Here is a 21,035-nt window from a genome sequence, read left to right on the forward strand (position 1 = left end):
GATAAGCCTATCTTTTATAATAACACAAAAACAACTTTATTACTTTCTGTAAAGAGAGGAGCCATTTTCTGAGGTTCCCAGGAGGATCAATCTGTGAAATTACCTCATCACCTGAAGGTATAAAAGGTTTGAAAGTATACAAAGTAATTCAGAGCTAGTAGCTCAAACTGAAAAAGCCTCTACATAGACACAGAAAACACATAAACATGAAATTTTAAATAAACTGTTAATAGCTGACTCACTACCATGGAAGCAAGCAACATATTTTCAAAGTAACAGTTTTGTAAGTAGTTAATAAATGCTGGTAACACACGCACCTTAAAGGTAAGAGTTCTGCATTATAATTTCAATGCCCATTATGAACTTATTGGCCCTTTGTCCCTGGATCACTTTTTGGATGACTATCAAGGGCTGTCAACCTTTAATTTTTAAAAGTTACAAAATTAATATTACCATTTCAAAAGGAAATTTTAGGGACCAAAAAAAAAAAAAAAGATGAACAGATTCTTTGAGTAAAGGTCAACTTTAAGAAATAATCACTACATTGAACTGCCTACACTTCCATTTCACCAAGGCCTAGTGAAAACTGTCACTAACCAACACCACTTCATAGATCAACATTTAGAAACCACTGCCCTTCAGGGGTCAAGAGGACAATAATATATTAACAGAGGTACAAGTTGAACAAGCTTTGGGGACAGTAAGACGTTTCAAACACCTTCAAGAAAAATTAGCTGGGTAGTTAATGGATTTTGGTGGTAATTCCCTGATAAATGACAACTTGTACTTTTTTCTAAAAGTAACTGCTACTATTTATTAATTCCTATTAAACACTATGCAAAGGCTTTATAAACATGGTATTAAACCTCATAATAACCCTATGATAGTTATTATTATTATTATTTTACAGATTAGGAAACTAAGAGATTATAAAATTTACCCAAGGAATCAAGAATTACGCCCTGCCCTGGCTGGTGTGGCTCAGTGGATTGAGTACTGGCTGGCTAACCAAAGGGCCATCGGTTTGATTCCCAGTCAGGACACATGCCTGGGTTGTGGGCCATGTCCCCAGTGGGGGTTGCGCAAGAGGCAATCACACATTGATGTTTCTCTCCCTCTTTCTCATTGTCTTTCTAAAAATAAATATATAAAATCTTAATTAAAAAAATGGCTTAAACCCCAATTTGTTTGATTATAGAATCTATTAGGGGTTTTCAGTTTATTCTAAGTCAATCATCTTACATAAACCAGTAGGTTAAAAAATTATTATTTTAGCTATAGAAATTAATCAATCATATCTATTCATCAGGACTATTCAAGTTTATGAACATCTTGAGCTTTTCACAGAAAATGTTGGCCAAGAAAGTAAACAACCCTTGGCAATTTTAAAATTTAAAAGCAATGCAAAAACAATCAATGTTCAAAACTGTACCTGATGATTAAATAGTAATTTAGGTAAAAAGTATGTTCCAAATACAAAATAATCTGCACACACAAGACAGTTTTTAAGAATAGTTTTAATGATAATTCTATGTGCCAGGGATAGTGCTGGATGTTACAGAGCCAGACAGACAAACCTCAAAGCAATCCTACAAGACATCGTTATCCCAATTTTCATAGGTTTAGAAAGGTTAGAAACTTGGGTTAAGCCACACAGGTTAGGGAGTAGAATTGGAATCCAAACCCAAGTTCACTGGATTCCAAACATCTTCTTTCCATCTAATGCCCTCATATATTCCATTTTAAGTACTTTTAACCATGTCCAATTCTTACTGCCAGTCAAAAATCTCAGTTCTTCAGCTATGTCAAACTTACTTTTTAATAGTAACTAAATAATCAACTCCTATGTACACACACACACACACACACACAAAATCAGCTGGATTTCAAGGTTTTAATGCTACTGCATTGGCCTAGAATATATTTGAAAAGACATAGATAATATCAAATTGGCCACGCCTCTCTGGGAACTGCATGCCATTTCTACGCCCTTTGCACAGTGGTGGAAAAGCATGTTTCTGTCCAGTAGAAGCTCCATAACAGCTGTGCAACAACTTCTCAAGTCAAAGTTATCTACTGTTCTATCACTACACCTATCCAAACAGCTTTACATTCCATAAGCCTATAATATTAAAGTATTATAAACCTTTCTGAGAATTTTAAAGTTCTGAGTATAAATGAAAGTAACTGAAAGATGACAGGTATCCATTCACAACACAATAATGAGTTTAATCAAGGAAACAAAATTCAGCAATTATTGATCTGTTCTTTAAAAGCAAGTAAGTATTTTTTCTTACAAGTATTTTTAAAATTCACTTTAAGAAAAACGGTAAAAAGAAATTCCTCTTGCATTAATGGATAAACTTTAGAGATACCATTACGTGCCCCGAATAAAGCAGCTCTAATAGAAGGGTCACGGCACACAAGGATAGTATTAGGATAAGCCTGAGTCTCAGAGTAACAATCTGACAAGGTGCCTTGGTTTGGTGGGGTACAGTGGATGTGAATACTGTAAATAGTTTGTGCTCAGACTCCTCTGCCTGGAGGGGGCAGGTGCAGGAGGCAGACCCTCCCAAGACTCACTGGGGAGATCCTCTCTTTATTTAACTTAAACTGAGGGGAGCCCAGGTCTGGGAGTCGGGGTGGGGCATCTTAGGCCACAGGACGCTAGTTGGTTTAGGGGTACCCATGCCTCTGCCCTCACCTGGAATCAGTGTTACTGCATCTGACCAAACTTCTCCAGAAATAAAGTGAGAATAATTCTTAAAAAAAAAAAAAAAGAAGAAGAAGAAGAAGAAGAAGAAGATTTTGACAAGGAATGAGGTGGGGGTATGTGTGTGGAGTGGGTGTGGAGCACAGTTAAAAGTAGAACGGAGTAATTAAAAACAAAAACTCAGGGGAGTCTAGGCACTTGGAGTTTTCAAATGAAAACTTACTAAAAAGAGCACTTATATCTCCATTATGAGTACTATATTTAGAATACATATATATTATATTCACAACAAATTTTTAAAAATAGCCAAAACTGTATCTGCTTAGATAAAAAAATATGAAGCAGGTGGCTTTTTAGCTAATGTTCATCTGTTGTCTAACGTCTTACTTTACAGATGAGGAAGCAGGTCTAGGCAAGGTTACAGGCATGGCATAGCTGGGACCACCACCCGCTCCCCCTGACCTAATGAGGACAAGCTACCTAGTACACTCAGCATCATATCATGATATCAATGTCTTCCTCTAGAAGGGCTTGTGGAGGCTACATAGGTATCCTCTGATTTTACAGGTTGTTCTTAATCCTACAGAGCAGTGGTTGGGAAACTATAGGCTTCCCCTATTTTTACAAGATCCTGTGAGCTAGAAAATAGTGTTTACATTTTAAAAAGGTTGTGGAAAGGAAACAAAATGAAAGGAAAGAGAAGAAAAATGTAGAGATTTTATGTATCCTGTAAATACTCAAGTATTTACTACCTGGGTCTTAACACAAAAAGTTTGCTGACCACTGTTCTAGAACAAAACTAGCCAAAACTTTCTAGTAACAGAAATGTTCTATAAATCTCTCGTGTATAATATGGTAGTGGCCAGTCACATGTGCCACTGAGCAATGAAAAATGTGGCAAGTACAATTTACGAAGTCAAGTTTTAATTTTACTTAACATTTAGTTGTAATTAATTAAAGTTGAAATGACAATATGTGGGCAGTGGCTAATCAGGTGATGCAGCTCTAGGAATGGCACACCTTGGGTGGTGCTTTCATGTTTTACTATGAGTAAGAAACTATTGAAATTTTTATTACACAAGTTACTTCTTAGAAACTTAACTTGAGTTGAAAGGATTCTTATTAAAAAAGTCTCATCTAGGGAGGCATCAGCAAACTATGGCTGCATGTCTTTGTAAACAAAGTTTTGGAACACAGCCTCGTTCTTTTGTTTATGTATGTTCTGTGGCTGCTTTTAGGCTATAATGTCAAAGCTGAGTAGCTGTGACAGAGACTGTGTGGCTCACAAGCCAAAAATATTTACAATCTGACCTTTTAGGAATGAGTCTGCTGACCCCTATTCTAGACTAATGCATAATGGCTGACATGTTTGACTTTTACTTTCCCTTTTGGTACTCATTTTCATTTAAAAATTAGTATTTAACAAGTATTTTCTCTGTATTGACAAAACTCAGAACAAGTACGTTTTTTTTTTTTTTAAGTATATTTTCATTTGTGCCATTTGCTCTGAGAAAGAGAATATAAAGACTTAAATGGAAGTCTGTATTTCCTTAAATGAAAGAACTTTGCAGGGCAAAGTTGCAAGTCTGCTGCTTCAGGCTTTGCTCCCAATAACTGGGTTATCTTGGTTGATTTAAATTTTCTGGGACTCAGGTGATTCATCATAAAATGGCTAATAATGTTCTCTTACCAATATGAGCGTTGAGCTGGAGGTCTCTGAACCACCAATTTTATTATTTTGATTTTCAAATGCACCTGTTCACCTTGGCTATAAGGCCATCAATTTTACTAATCTGCTTTGCTTTTTGGTCTTCTTCATCTCAACCCACAGGCCTTTAACTTAAGAAACACTAGGAAAATGATATTTCTAGTATATATTCCTCTTGTTACAGACCTCCCTTGAAAAGCCAAAATAATTCAGTAACTCTCACATAAGGCTTTTACTTATTTTCTTATTCTGCTTCTGTTTGAATGTGAAATAGCCAGGACCTTTTGCTTAAAGTTGCTGCCCTCCATTCTGCCCCTCTGCAGTGCATATAGATGTGATAGCCTGAAGCCCATGCACTGCTCTAACCTAAAACAGGACATAACATATGGCCCAAAATGAAGACATCTGTTTCCTATCTCCAAATTAAGAAAACTGACTAAAAAGACACAAGGAGCCATATTCACTAATACTAAACATATACTAGTTCGTACATAGTAAATATAAAGAAAATATAAACTTGTAAGAAATAAAAAACCCCAAAAAACTCCAAGGATAACTCTAGTAACCTCTCACTATCAAGCAAATAAAGTACTCCATTTGACAAATTTTCTAAAAAATAACAAAATGTGAAATTTAGTTTCAACCAGTTTTTATATAATTTTTAATGCATTACAATGACACAGGGGAATTATTGCAACCCACAATTACACTTTGGAGCTATCAGACTAGCTATATATATGTATCTAGAGCATCTGCCTTGGAACGTCCTCAAATCTCCGACTATTGCTTTCTTAGTCACCTCCCTTCCTCCTTCTCTTTCAGATATATCTAACAGAATACTCAGAGTGTGGCCACATGATCTATATCCAGGGTGACACAGATGACTTTCTGCACAGTGCTTTAATCAAACATTTAAATTTGTGTCACCTTAAGCAATTTTGTTGATTTGTATAAAAGCAGTTTCACCATCTTTTAAGGGAGTTTTGGCATCATTTTAGCAGGATTCAAAAAACATTTCTGTTTCACATATACTTAAAAATTTACTCTTCTTGAATAATAATCATGGTGTGAAATTTACTGCAATTAAAGGTTATTCAGTCAAGTTGCTTTATAGTCTCTACTTTTAATTTATCTCAAGGCTAACAGTGAAGTGAGACTCAAGACAGAGACAGAAGATGTGCATGGAGTTTAGACATCTAAAATTGTACTAGTCACAGTTCAAAAAGGAAAAAAAAAAAAGATTAAGATAGCTACTAATATAACCACCCTGGAAGCTACTATATTATAAGCACTCTCTCCCACAAATATAGAGGAAAAATATAAGCACACATGAACATGTAAGTTTAAGGAATGTTACTCTTCACCCAACTCTCCTAATAACCAGCTCTTGGAACTAGTAAACAGGATGAAGCATGTGATGCTAGACAGCTTGAGTACTGCAATATAATATGATAGACAACAAACCACTAAAAAAAGTCCAACTTCAAAGGAAATTTTCTTTCCTAAAAACTTGCATTAAATGAAATTAGGGATATTAGTGTCAATTAAAAAACCTCACTACATTATTGCTATCCAGTTATTTTAAAACTTGATAAATCCAAAGCAATTATTTCAGTGCTTTAAAAAATAAATGAATGGATACGTAAAAAAAAATAATAATAAAAAATAAAATAAAAATTCCTTAGGCAGTATAAACATTAATTGGAAAGAAAGGTTAAATGGTACTTTACCAACAAACATTTCATGAGTAGGTGTCCTAGTAGTAAAAGTGGATACATCTGAAGAAATGGGAAGGTGAACATCACCACTACTTTTTGTGAGGAAAGGATTTAAGCTTGGAATGGCATCATCAACAGCATCTACAGTAGCAGAGAAAGGATCTGTGTAGTCCAGTGCATTACAGCAAAATGAAGAAAGGAAGTAAATTAATTAGTATTGTAATTAGTCAAAAGATGCAAAGTGAAAAGTAGTAGCTATATTACTGTTTATTAATCTTAAATGCAAAAATACCTAATCAACAAGAAGGAAAACGGCACTTAACATATTTTAAAGTGAATATGTTAAAAATCATTAATAGTAGCACACTAAGGACTGATTTGCTTTCCAGCATTAGGAAGCCAGTATCAGATAGTTAAAAAAGAGTAATAAACAAAATGCTTCCATAAAACAGCCATCCACCTTGACCCACGTTTCCAGCCCTAGATAGGAATATATTGGCTTTGGTGGCACAGCTATGTTTACTCAAAAAGCTGATAACTCTTGTATAGGTTCAGAGGTAGGAAATAAGAAAATAAAGATGAAGAAAAGATCTAATGCTGGGGAAAGGGATTTTAGAAAAATTAAGAACAAAGGAAATTTAGTAAACTGTGAACAGCTTTGAAGGCTAAACTAAGAGTTTTAAAGACTTGGCTTTAAAATAAATTTTGGTGAAGAAAAAAGTATTGTTCCCTACTAGAATGTTAGCATATATATACACACACTATTACCAAATTGTACGCATAAAGTTGTTTTAGAATCCGGTATTTACTGCACCTATACCTCATTCAAGATAACTGTCATTCTAATGATTGAAAGCCATTCATCCTACCCTAAGTAAATGGAAAGAGGAAAATACAGAGTAGCAAAAATACAGTGTCAGAATTTTTTCTCTTGTAACACAATAAAAAATGAAAAGACAACAACCTGTTTTCTAGCCTAATTTGTGACTCTCACTGAATACCATGGTACCTTCACAGTATCGAGCACTGTATTTTACCCTAAAACTGTGTGATGGAACAATAAGAAGGCACCAATGGCCTAAGACCAGTCATTCACTATGATCTAGGCATACTTTCTTTAAAGTCAATAAATTCAAGGCACGTGTATACAAACCCCACATGTTTACAAAAGAAAAATATAAAGAGAATATTGGCTTAAATACAATCTTTCAAAAATCTTTTTAAAATGTTAATAAAAATCTTTTTTAGAACATTAACTTTTGTATCATTTAAGGCCCTTTCTAGGAATTAAACATTAGTATGGAACATCAATTCACAGCCAAAAGTAAAGTCCTTCAAAGGTCTTCATTGGTGTACTATTCAAACTCAAATGAATCATGTTTTAGTATCTTTCCCCCTCCACTCTTCAATAAATGGAACAGTGAGGAAAAAGAATCAGAAAAAATAATTCAGAAATAAAAAGTTGAAAATAGATGTTAGATTTTCCATATTAAATAAAATTGTAATGATGACCACTCTCTCGTATAAGAGCTGCATTAAGTTTAGAGTTGATCAGTTTGGTTCAAAGTCCTATTTTTAAATATGAATAGTGGCATGGAGTTTTAAAGTACATTAAACTTTGTTGGACTAAAAGCAACAAAGAACACCTCTCCAGTTTTCCATTCAAAAGAAGCCACATGAGAGAAGTCATTAAAAAAATAAAAAAATAAAAAAAAAAAGACACACTTTTCTTGAAAAGATCCATTGGTTTATGAGAAAATATGTGTTTGGGAAAGGTCATTAGTTATCTGTTGTTCTACTGATTGATAGTGTTTTATCCATGTGCATATCAGTTATTTTTTATTATTCAAAACATCCTAGAGAAGAATATGCACGTGCATATATATCGAAGTCAGTAAGACTGTAAGAAAAACCAGCTCTTAAACTACTTGACAGAATACTACAGGTACTCTAGATAATGTTAATGTAGGAATGGACACTATACTATAAATAATAAAAACATTCATTAAAACAAAAAATCATGTCCTAGCTATTCCAACTTAAACCACTCACTAGACTGGCAACTTTATTCCAAATTCCTTAAACTTTTTAAGATTACATTTTCCATTACTTTTATCATTAACTTGGAAGTTTAGTTTTATTACACTAGAGGCATAGAAAAATAATTCAGAAAAGTAAAAAAAGATTAAAATAGAACCAGTCCAGTCACAGTCTAGTCTTTACACACAGAAAATTGAGTTTTCTTCAAAAAAACATTACATTTCATGCCAACTGAGAGTAAAGCAAATTAAACTTCAGAATGGAAAATTCTTTTTGGCCTGAATTAAATTTTAAAATCTTGCTTAAAATATATAACAGTGTACTAAGTTGATAATATTGTATATTTTTAGATGTTTTCAAAGTAATGAAAACTTAAATTGTCTCAGATATTAGTATTCAATACCAAGTGCTTGTTTAGACTCCAGACCATTTCTTGAAAAATCAAAGGCTCATTAATAACGTAGTGAGAGGAACAGGAAAGCTTGTGTTCTCTCTTTTCCATAGAATCTTAAAACGCCTTTCACAGAAACATACAAACCTTACTTCCCTTTAACTCTGTATCACTACCCTATCTGTGACTGGGAATATACATCATCTCTGTGGTGCTTATGGTAAGAACTGAACTAAATTAAATTCCTAATCTGTTAACACCCATTTTTAGCAAATGAAAAGCAAGAGAAGCACAGAATAATATAATCATCAAAAATAAATATCTCTGCTTTGGCACTATAAAAGCAGCATGAGGTAAAATGTTACATATTTCAAATGTTTAGGTAAATGGTTAATTTCAAAATCTTTTAAAATTTATCATTATAATCAAAGCCTTTTATATATATAAGATTTATTTATTTATCTCAATCTAACTTTAATCTTAATAAAGTAAAAAATCTTCATTTGAATTGTGTGGAAATTAACAATACACTATGTTAAAAAAGCATTCAAAATTTTTGCTTAAAATTCTCAACTATCCAATATGCAAAAGTCAAAACTCTGAAATTATCACCAACTCAGAAGCCAAATATCTTTATGTGAAAGTCAAGGCAAGATTTAATTCTTCGCCTAGAAGGGTAACTCAGTTGGTTAAAGTGTTGTCCTAATACCTCAAGGTTGTGGGTTTGATTCCCCTGGCAGGGCATGTACAAGAATCAACCAATGAATGCATAAATAACTGGAACAACAACAAAAAAACCAATGTTTCTCTCTTTCCCTTCTTCTCTCTTGAAAATCAATAAATAACAAAATTAAATGTTATTAAAAATTAAAAACATATTTAATTCTTCTTAAATTGAGGAGTTCATAGTAAAGATCACTGTCCTTTCCTCATTTGTAATGATAAGCTTTTCTGCCTCTGTACTTGATTTGTATTTTTAACACTTTTAACAGTCTCACTTGTATACAGCAAGCCTAATGTTAAAATACAGGGAAATTTCTGATAAAAATTGTACACAGAGCAAAATAACCAAAAATATGAAAATAAAACATAATTGAATGTATTCTAACATACTGTATTCACACATAGACTGCTATGGAATATTTCTCATAATAGGACACAGAACAATTTTTAGAGGCTGAAATTACCTAAAATTATTCTCCTCTGGTAACAGTGTATTTGCCTTCCTATATGAACTTAAAATAATTCCAAACAGTTAATATTCCAAATAGTGAAATTCTTTAACTTCTTATAAAAATTAATTTTATATGATGTCCAGACAAAACAATTTCAGTGTTAAGTTTTTTTTAATACTGTATTAGTTTGCATTAGTCTTCTGTAAAATTTTTCATTGTGAGAAAAACAACTTTTCAAGCTTAATTTAGAAAGACTACTCTTTCTTAAAAGGAAGCAAGGCGAAACTGCTTAAATGATTGTGCTACTTCTACTATCCTTTTCTAAAGCAATTTACAATTAAGCAAAAAATAAGCAAGCTTTGGCAGATTAAAAATCCTAAAACTAGGACTTAGTATTAGAACATTAAGAAACTCCATTCTTAATCTGAATTTGCTGTCTGTCTACGTTCCATTCAGATAAATAATTCTAAAACATTTGAGTTTAAACTAGCTTATAATTTTTAGAAACTACTACTCCTAGATCTTAAGCTTTAGCTAAATTAAACTTGCCTTCAGAGACCACTGGTTTTTAATTAAGTTATGGCTCACAAAATTAGTCTAAAAACCTATTATTTTAGTGTTTCATTATTCCTGTGTCCTGACCTATATTATGAACCAGAAATAACCAGTCTAGAAAAAAAGAAAATGCCCATTTATTCAACAAGTATTTCCAACTACCTATCATAAATCAGACTTTGTGGGTATAGCACTGAGTAAAATATTTAAAAGTTTCTGCCTTCGCAGAGTTTATGTTCTATTATACAAAATAGAGCCTTAAGAAATAACTATAAAAAATAAAAGTTCTTAAAACTCAAATTGTTAAAGTGAAAAAAGTCTGAATTCATATACCATAAAAACTCACTATGTTCTTTATCTTTGCTATGAGAGGTAAGCCAATCACAACTCAGATTTTACATGAGAGCCATATACAAATTTTAAGGTAGCTTGCCAGTCACTACAGCCCTCTAGACAGCGTCCTTTCTCAGAATCTCCTTTCCCTCCAAAATAATTTTTGAGTGTTTGTAAAATAATACTTTCATATATATAAGCAAACAGAAGTACCAAAACCAAGCAAAGGAAATGATCTGAAAACAGGCAAGATTGTGTAAGCAAGATTGCTTAAAAACTGACATGGACGAGGTTTCCTCCTTCAAATACGCCAAGATCAGGGTCATGACATGGTCACCCCCAGATCAAGCAACTACTGAAGGACAGCAAATACTCCTGTCAGTACTAGGGGAAAACCTGTGAACACCAAAATCTTACAGGTCGGAGTTAAATCAGCATTTTTAAATACAGTAGTATAAAGTTTGTCATGATATTCCTGGTCAGAACACAGTTCATTCATTGCCTGGTAACACCACCTGAGTTTTCTTATAACTTTATCATATACTTAAATCAGACAAATTTTGCCCCCTGCAAGTAAATGTTTTTTCTATATCAAAAGTAAAATGACCATTATTCATTTTCCGATTATACAGTAGAAATTCAATACTGAAAGAATAATTTTATGCTTAGACATTTGGCCCTTCATTTCACCTTCATTAAACCCCATGTCATAATTTAAATGAACGTAAATTCTAAAATTACATTTATAAATAAATGAAAATGTCTTCAAAAGGGCAAACTGATTCACTGCCATTTTAATATTTTCTAAGTTCTCACATACCAAGCATAATCAAAACTATATAGATAAGTAAAATACCACAGAATAAGGAGGGGAGATGCCTATACAACATATAAAGCAGAATTCATTAATGCTTACCTCCCCATGTACTTGCTACCTGAGAAGCAGTTGACATAGGAAGTACAGATGGGTGAAAAGTTGGCTGTTGCAAATCAAGCAAATCATTTGGTAGCTTTGATGTGCTATAAAGATATTTTGAAAAGACGATTTATTAGATACGCTTTGCCACATTAGCCACTCCCTTCTCCCACCCCAATGAATAAGAACATTAAAAAGAAAACTAAGAGAAAACCCCAATAATGTAAATCTCAGTAGGAGGACAAGTTTCAGCAAGTTAACAATGGCATATCCCTCATACAACAGCATATTTCTAAGGAGGCCTAGAAAAATATTCAAATACCATATCTTCTGTTTAGATAGGATTCAAATAATAATAATCCTTCAGGAAAGGATCAATTAACTTCCCCACTAAAATACCAATTTCCTTATTGAAATGAACCTAAACAACACGATTCAGAAATATGAAACATCATGGCAATTTTAAGTTATTTAAGAAAATTTGCTTTCTTACTTTTAATTTTTAAAGGACTTCAATTGCATTTGCAATACCAATACCCCTACAAAGTAAAGCTCACCTCCAGTGCTTCATAATCCAAACATATCAATAATATAGGAAAAAGTCACACATGCACACATGACATCAAACTATAACAGAGCCACCCATTACACAGTTCTAGTGGGGACTGCTTATATGATACACCTCTTACCACAAGACTTTTCTGCAATTAAGGAATAACTCAAAAAAAAAAAAAAAATCCTAGAGTTTCCATGAATTGAAGCATTATGTGTAGCACAGCAGAGATCACTTTTAACTTACACTAAAAACTGTTTCAAAGACCTGTCTCCTAGATATTAAAAAAAAAGTTTTATTGGTAGATCAGTAAAAATATAAATACATTTAGAATATGCGATAAGTATTCTGTAAAAGGCTGTAAGATTTGTCCTCAATTACTATTAAACAGTGCTTTATCTAATACTTGTTTCATCCTCATTCGACATTCTTTTCCATTCATCTCCCCTCCTCAAGTGGAAAACTCAATGTCATTTTCTTGGGGATTAAGAAAAGCAGTATACAAAAAACAAAATGAAAAAATAAAGCTGAAAGAAAAACATGTAACTAAATTCACCAAAAATCTACTAAGACTTTAGGGAGCAGGGAGCAGTTGAGTTAATGAAAGTTACATTAAGCTGTGACAGAAGTCAGTAGGTGGGAGAGTAGACCTTTGAAGGATAAGCTTATAAAATAAACAGTAACAACAATAAAAATAAAAGATAAACAAGCCAACGAAAAACCCTCATCACTCTCTATGGCACATTCACCAGGTGCCAAATACTGTGCTAAATCCTATCTGGGAGCCTGTTGGAAATAAAAATTCTTGGTCCTCAGAAATCACCCTCCAGGTGATTCTGATGTTTGTTAAAGATTGGGAAGCCCTGATCTACACCATACGTTATCTTATTTGGAAACTGAGATTAAAAAAAAAGATTAAGAAAAAGCAGAACCAGGATTTGAACCACAACCTGACATCCATACTTCTACTTTAAACCATTGTGAGGTAAAAGACAGGGAAGATTTGAAAAAGTCAATTATTCTAATTTGCCTGGAAATATTATATTTCCTTTGTTAAAAAGCAGCTTAAATTAAGCAACAAGATTACTGACATTGGTCTGGTGGGCTTCAATACCACAGAAAACTGGCAACTAAACCCTTATTGTGTTCCAGATTACTGACCAGGGAATAGACATGAAAGACATTTAATATGCAATTAAAGGATATTTTGAAATACATATCATACCCATTATCCATATACATATGCATTTCTAAGAGTTACTAATTTTTATACATTGAAATGTTTGCCAAGAGATAACCCACTACGTTCCAATCATATTTTGCCATGTATAATGTGTGCTTTTTGCCTAAATTATTGAGGGAAAAATAAGGATGCACATTACACATAGGTACTACTAATTCCTTATCTATATAAATGTTTTTGATTCTTTTATTTATTCTTATGTATTAAAAGTGTTACTCTAGAAAGCAGTAACAAAATCTGTTCAAAAATAAATGCTAAAATTCCTTTCTAAAAAAACCCCCAAGTATCTCAATATAAATAAAGAAAGAATTGAATTTAAAAAATTAAAACAACAGATTTTTTTCCTAAATGTCTGGACCAAAAACATGGATGCATATTATACACGGGAGCGCATTACACACAGAAAAATATGGTAATATAAATTTGGGTCAGCCATCTTCCCATTTCCTAAATAGGCAACATACAAACTCTTATTACTTTTGCATTCAGTTTATTATACCTCTACCTCCATTTATCATCACCTCCTTTGTGATTTATGATGACAAATGATAAATGAAACTATATCTGATTAAGTCCTGCAAAATTTCTATTGAAAGTCTTCAAATCTAAATATTCAAAGGAAATCTTTAATCTCTCCACCCACCTGTTTGAAGAACTAAGGGTAGAAAACATGTCAATGGCTGGTGCAGTCATTATACCCCCGGCTGAGGTGGACACAGGAGAGGCTGCAGTTGTTAAAGAGGTATGAGGTTTCTTTGCAAGTTCTTTTAGACGCTGTTCCTATTGAAAAAGGTAACTACCATAAGGAATCCAGAAACCAGATGTTTGCAATGTCCTCTAAACAAAAGCATTTTCTAATTTTGTTCTGATAGCAGAAAGGTATTCTCTGACACTTTATCAGTCATCCAATTTTAGGATGAAAAATTAGACTATGTACTGAGTTTTGCCCCATTTAGATAACTACACACTAAATACTGTTAGTTTTTACAGAGGTTCTAATTATTTTATGAACACCTGCACTTGTTTTTCCAAATACAAAGAATGCACACACCTACCTTTAAAGCTTTTAAACGAGCCTGTTCTTCCTCTAATGCTGCCTGCTTTTCCCTTTCATCCACTTTGGTAAGAGACAGGCCAGTACTTGCCAGGGAAGAGACTGCATTGGAAAGTGTTGTTGCCCTGGAATAATTGGACAAAGGCAATTTTGCTTTTTGCCAAACATTTCACATGACTACCTGGTTATGAAATGACCTGGCAACCTTGGCATGGACAGGCACTATAATTACAAACTTAACTTATGAAGTCAAAATCAGTACATCATTTGAAATATTCTACCCAGTAACCCAGAGAATTATTAGCAATTAGATGATTTATACATATACACACATTTACTCTTTCTGAAGTGAAGTGTTAGATTTTGGAAAGGGTTCTCAATAAAAGGTGAGAGAAACTGCCTCTTCTAAGCCCCAAAGAAGGGAACCTATACAATTAGGAAAGAGCACACATACTCCCCAAGAAAACCCTGACGGGTAAAAAATACTGAGCTTTTCAGAGAAAATGACTGCTATTTTAGTCTGGGTTTTGACAGTACTAATACAGGAATACTAAAACACGAGGACCAGAAATAAACAATGTGTCTAGTTATGTTTCCCTCATAACACCCAAAGGTGTCATTCCCAGAGGACCCAGAGGTTCCTTCAAAGGAAGACCAATTTCATTCCAGTCACTGGTCCATCTGGCATCTCCTTTCTATCTGCTACCCTTCTGCCATGTTAGAATTTCCTTTTCAAATATACTACGCAAGCACAATGCATCATCGCTCACTAGCGGTTTCATAGGAAGCTGCCTCCCCTTTCCATTGTATCAAAATCATACCAATACTATAAGCTCCAAAATTAAATTTCCAAATGTCAATTCTAGGTAAAATAAACCCATGTGAAGACCTACTCAGTGACAATCTTCATTCATTTTCTTTTTATCATACACCAAGCTTCATTAATTTCTACTCTAAGCACACAAGTGGCAAAACATTTAAATTTTATGTAAACTCAATTTTATAAATGAGGCAATATAAAGATATAATTCAGAAGACAAGGAAAGAGTAATATAGATATGACAGAAATGCAAAAACCCAAACAAATTCTATGATAAAAAATAAATGAGGTAAATCAGTCTACCTGCACTACTTGGTTATATTTTTCATTACTTTCTCAAATCTCTGGGCTTCTAAAAACCTACTAGAAATTTCAAGCAGCATATATGGAACTAAAAACCATTCAAATTCATTAACAACATTTTCCTTTACAAATTTCTTAAATTTTGCTGCTAAAAAAGAAAAGTTCTGAACATATCTAAAAAGAAGGTTCTCATTATACTTCATACAAACTTTTATCTTCATACTGTTTAAGGGAAATCTTCGTAAAAAAACATGACAAGTCACTACCCAAGACAAAAATCATGTTACAAAGTTGAGGTGGTGTGTATTACTCTTAATCTGCCAGGTAAATTGGTCTTCATCTTGGAAATCAGGTCAAAGCCTAAGAGACTGATTAACATAGAGCATGTCAATAATCAACCGCATGAACTGGCGTTAGAGAGAGAGAGATGGTAAAATTTGCCAGACATCCTAGGTTTGAGGCCCAGAGTTACTACTTGTATACTTTACAGAGCTATAGTGAGGGTTAATCAAATTTATAAAAAGACAACTTAATAACTATAAAACATCATACAAATCAATGTATTATCACCTCTAAGAGAAATGTTCACACTATGAACACAATTCTAGACCAAGTAGTCACTGTCATCTTAACAGATGCTAGCATTTATTGAAGATCAGGAACCATTCCAAAAATTTACACACATTAACCCATTTAATCCTTCACAGGATTAAATGTATTAATCCCATTTAATCTACTCTACCAGGCTGATACTGCTGCTAAACCCAAGTGATTAAATCAAGATAAAGGGACATTAAGTAACTTGGAACTTGAGCTGGATTCATCTACTCTCTCAGAAACATCACTCCAGCTCTTGCTCTATGAAGAATAGTATACCTGCTTGCAGCTGTAGAATCTTTGATCTTCTTTCCTTCCAAGGAAGCTAAATGTTGTTCTAAAGCATCAAGAAGACTGCTGGGGGCCTGAAATTATACAAATATTAAGATTTTCATGATAATTGGGCAAAATAAATCAAGTAGCATCTGACATAAGAGAGAAACAAAATAGTTATATTCCTCATGAACTAATTAACACTGGAGTTTTAGCTACCTAAGAATGACATTATTGCTTTTATAATATAACCATGGCCTAGTAAGGGATATTCATAAACATAATAAAAAACATGAAAACCAAGACTATGTAAACATGAAACCTTTAAGAGGATCCTGCAAGTATTTAATATTCAACTTACTTAAATTTTAAATAGAACCATACTCTTAAAAGCTACACATAGTGTTGAACATGTTCCTGGTACTTAGTATCTCCTGAGTAACTTTTGAAAAAGTATTATTTTAAAGATTTTATTTATTTATTTTTTTAGAGAGAGGGGAAGGAAGGGAGAAAGAGAGGGAAAGAAACATTGATGTGAGAGAGAACACTGACCAGTTGCCTCACTTACACTCCCCACTCCCTGACCAGGGATCAAACCCACTACCCAGGCATGTGCCCTGACCAGGAATCAAACCAGCAACCTTTCACTTTGCAGGGTGACACTCAACCAACTGAGCCACATGGTCAGAGCTGAGTAATTACTGATAAATGAAACTGTAGACTAACATCAAGGAAATAAAAATTAAAGTCACAATGAGATACAACTTCTTACTAATTAGAATGGTTGATGTCAAATAGACTAGCAATATCAAATGGTGGTGAAGATATGGAACAACTACAACTCTCATACAATGCTAGTGGGAGTATCTTCACCTTGAAAAAGGACCTGGATTTTTATCTACTTTAATTATCCAATTCCATTCCTAATTATTCACCCAAGAGACACAAAAATGTGTCTTCACAAGAAAAGATTTATTCAAGAATGTTTTAAGGGATATATGCATAACGCACAGACACAGAAAACAATGTGGTGATGGCTTGAGGGAAGAAGGGAGCAAAAGCTGGGTGGAGGTGGGCAAAGGGGAAAAATTGGGGTGTCTGTAATAGTGTAAATGACAAAGTTAAGAAAAGAATGTTTTAAGTAGCAAATAATCAAAAGTCCATCATCTGGAAAATGGGTAAACAAAATTGTGGTAAATTGACATAATAAATTACTATGTGGCAATAAAAATGAATGAATTAATGGTACATTCAGCAACATGGACAGATCTCAAAACACTATGATGAGCAAAAGAAGCCCCAAAACAAGAATAAATTACTTGCAGGATTCCATTTATATTAAATTCAAGATCTGATAGAATTACTAGAAGTCAAAACAGTGGTTTGCAGGCAGAGAACTAGGGAGTGACTGGAAGGGCACACAAGAATCGGGGTGATAGAATTGATTTATATCTTGAATGGTGTGTTGATTACACAAATGTTTATAGTTATCAAACCTCACTGAAACAGCTATTTACCTCAAATTTAACAAAGACTAGCTTTAAACTCTCAGGCTATAGGTCAAATCTCAACTGAATATAAAGAGTTAATTACTTTCAAAAGGATACCTTTTCAATAGTCTAAGAAGAAATTGTTACTAATTTTAAGTGAAGCAAACCCATCAGTGGCATTTGATTACCCCAAATATTGAGATACAGAGTTCCTGGATTACAGAGATCTAAAAATAGTTGGAAGAAGCAATACTAGCTAATTTCTCTAACAATTATGATTGAATAATTTCCTTGAATATATATGATGTATATACACACTCACACACATGCACACGAGTATGATGATATATATATATATATATATATATATCTCTTAGCACAAAGTAAATACAGTTAAAAAAAATCAATTAAAACCAAAATATTGGATTGTAACAATGATGTCCATGTTGAACTGAGAACACATGCGCAATTCACCCAACCCCAACAAAATGCAAACAAACAGCAGATAAAGCACTGTGCCAACAGCTACTGTCAGGGATAACAAGAATGTTGATGAGAGCAGTTAACATTTAAAAAGTTCTTATAATACAAGAGGCACTGTGCCAGCTACTTTGCATAAACTCACTATGTGGAAGACACTACTGGTACATCCTATTTACAAATAAACAAGCTGTGACTATGAAAATTAAGTTACTTATTCAGGAGCCAATATAGAGTCTAAGGTATGTCTGATCTGTAAGCCTGGATATTAACTACTATGCTACAGAATCCAAAATTAAAAATTAAACTAAGTGGTCATTTAAACTACAGTTCATATTTTTCTGAAAGGTTTAAGTTGAGGCTTACAAATATTAAACTATAAGTTACGATAAGTAATAATAAACTATTTTCAAAATCCCTCCTAAATATTGGGTTGGCCCTTAAGTCCATTTAGTTTTTTTCTGTAAAATAAAAGACACATTTTTCATTTTTACCAATAATTTTATTGATTTGGATATTTTGAATATGTTGGCTATCTCCCACTATTGGCTGCTAGTGGATAGAGGCCAGGGATGCTGCTAACATCTTCCAATGTGTAAGATAGCCCCACAGCAAAGACTTATTTGGCCAAAATGTCAATAGTACCAAGAAACTTTGCAACCCACTTTTGACATGTTCAATCAGTCATAGCTCATTCTCCACGTACTGCACAAATCTTTTTGTTTCAGTTGAGTTTTTACCTTTTTTGAAATAATAAAGCAAAATACACCAAAAATGTTGCATGTCTTCTTCCATTTTCAATATCAAAATGGATACACAAAAAATTCACCAATTCTGATCGTTTTCTTAAATGCACACTGATACGACAGCTGTCACAATACAATCTAATAAAATTGTTTCAAATGAAGTTAAAGACAACTAAGCACTACTAGAATCATAAAAAAAAACAAAAACAAAACAAAACAAAAAAAAACCCGAATGAACTTTTTGGCCAACCCAATTATCCTGCTAGTCTTTAAAAGTCAAACCCCCATTATGAAGAGTGAAGGAAATGTGATGCTTCATATCTTAAAAAGAATAATTTATAACAAAGAATAATAATCTTTCCACTCTTATGGATAACCATCATCTTCCTTAAAGTATAAATAGCTTTTAGTTCACTTTTGAAAAATTTCTGAATCACTTAGAGATCATCAATGAAGAGGGAGGCAAGGAAGGTCAGGAGGCTGGCCAGCCCTACCCAATTTCAATGCCATTGATAAAGTACAGATGACAAAAGATAGCTGATTGGGACATGACAAATGGAGTAGTGGGGAATCTAAAACTGCCTCATCAGTTTATACTACATGTGGTTCCAGCAAGGACTCTTCTCACATTTAGCCCACAATAAAGTACTTAATCTTAATGGGGGCAATTTAACTCAATCGTAGAGTGTTTTATTTACATATAAGCCATAACTAGATCCATTGTGTTCTCTTGGCCTGCAGATCAAAGGGATGATGAATCAGAACAAGTACAAAGAGATACAACAGAAACCCTTATTTAAAAGATGTCCTAGAACAATTTAAAATAAGGTAAAAGTCTATTAAGGGGAGAAGTGATACAAATGTCACAAGGATAGTTTAAGCCAGGTACTTTCATTCTTAACACTCATTTAAAAACAAAACAAAACAAAAACAACAGCCACTAGGGAGCAGGTGAGTATAAGGGATCTAAATGTTAAAGGAAAAAAAAAAAAGATTGAACTTTAAAAATATAAAAAACAAAAAAGCCTCAGATAATGATTAAAACAAAGCCAGAAAAAAAAAAAGCAGGTTTAAAGTTTCTTTCCTAGATTTTTTTTAAAGATGATGATGATAAAAACAATATAAAAGCTAACACTGACTGCTTACTGCTATGTTTTAGGTGTTAACTCATTTAATCGCCCTAACTACCTTCTGAAGTAGGAACCGTAAATTCTCCATTTTAAGAAATGATAAAACTGAACCACAGAGAGTAACTTCCCCAAATCACAGGGCAAGCTAGTGGCACAGCCAGGACTCAAACAGATGAACAAAGCCTGCTCACTTCTTCCAATTTCATCTTTTGAGGTTTATCCCTACATAACACTCCTACCTGAGTCAAATAGCCAAAGCTGAAGGTTTAAAACAGGAAACACAAATCCTGTATAAAATAATTCTCTATCTTCAAGTGGGGCAAACAAAATATCCTTTTAAAACTCATGCAAACTGGGTGTTTGTCTTGTATCCTGTCAGAGGAAACAAATTGAAAAAAATTTCTCTATCAATAGTACAGTCCACATTTTTTTAAAATACTGTTCTCTAAGGTCAGTTCTTTCTTTTGACAATGATGGTGATACGAAAGATAGATTAAAAGGAATAAACTAAAGGAACGGTATAGCAGTGCATAGCTCCACCAATGTAAGAGGTGAGCAGATCATTCTATATGAACAATCATCAGCAATACACCAAAATGTTAAAATTTGTCAAGAAAAATTACACTGATCTCGACAGCATGGGCTGCATATTATTCATCTCGTGCCCTTCACACCTAGCAATACATAGCAGACAGTGAATTGATATTATAACAATACACTTACCTGTGAAAGGTCTGGTATATCACCTCTGTCAATTCCAACTTGCTGTAAGAAGAAGCATTGTATTTAATAGATAC

General features: G+C 33.4%; 1 protein-coding gene and 1 non-coding gene across 20 annotated transcripts in view; one reads left to right on the plus strand and one right to left on the minus strand.

Moving 5' to 3' along the window:
• PICALM (phosphatidylinositol binding clathrin assembly protein) overlaps positions 1 to 21,035 on the minus strand; it is a 113,841-nt gene that overhangs the window by 25,079 nt on the left and 67,727 nt on the right. For 9 of the 19 annotated variants that reach the window (XM_045182059.3, XM_024572702.4, XM_024572701.3 and 6 more), the window contains exons 8-13: positions 20,962 to 21,003; positions 16,399 to 16,484; positions 14,401 to 14,524; positions 13,989 to 14,125; positions 11,550 to 11,653; positions 6,152 to 6,301 (exon numbers count right to left, since the gene is read on the minus strand). In XM_045182059.3, the coding sequence (XP_045037994.1) occupies positions 6,152 to 6,301; positions 11,550 to 11,653; positions 13,989 to 14,125; positions 14,401 to 14,524; positions 16,399 to 16,484; positions 20,962 to 21,003 (643 nt within the window). The remainder of the gene's footprint in view (positions 1 to 6,151; positions 6,302 to 11,549; positions 11,654 to 13,988; positions 14,126 to 14,400; positions 14,525 to 16,398; positions 16,485 to 20,961; positions 21,004 to 21,035) is intronic. The other 10 variants (XM_024572710.3, XM_024572709.3, XM_024572708.4 and 7 more) reach the window with 2 other exon arrangements.
• Positions 20,515 to 20,628, plus strand: LOC112316135 (small nucleolar RNA SNORA27). The gene has a single exon (XR_002975973.1). It is a non-coding gene; the product is annotated as a small nucleolar RNA SNORA27 (small nucleolar RNA).

The sequence above is a fragment of the Desmodus rotundus genome, chromosome 5 (genome assembly GCF_022682495.2).
Source record: "Desmodus rotundus isolate HL8 chromosome 5, HLdesRot8A.1, whole genome shotgun sequence".
NCBI classification, from domain to species: Eukaryota; Metazoa; Chordata; class Mammalia; order Chiroptera; family Phyllostomidae; genus Desmodus; species Desmodus rotundus.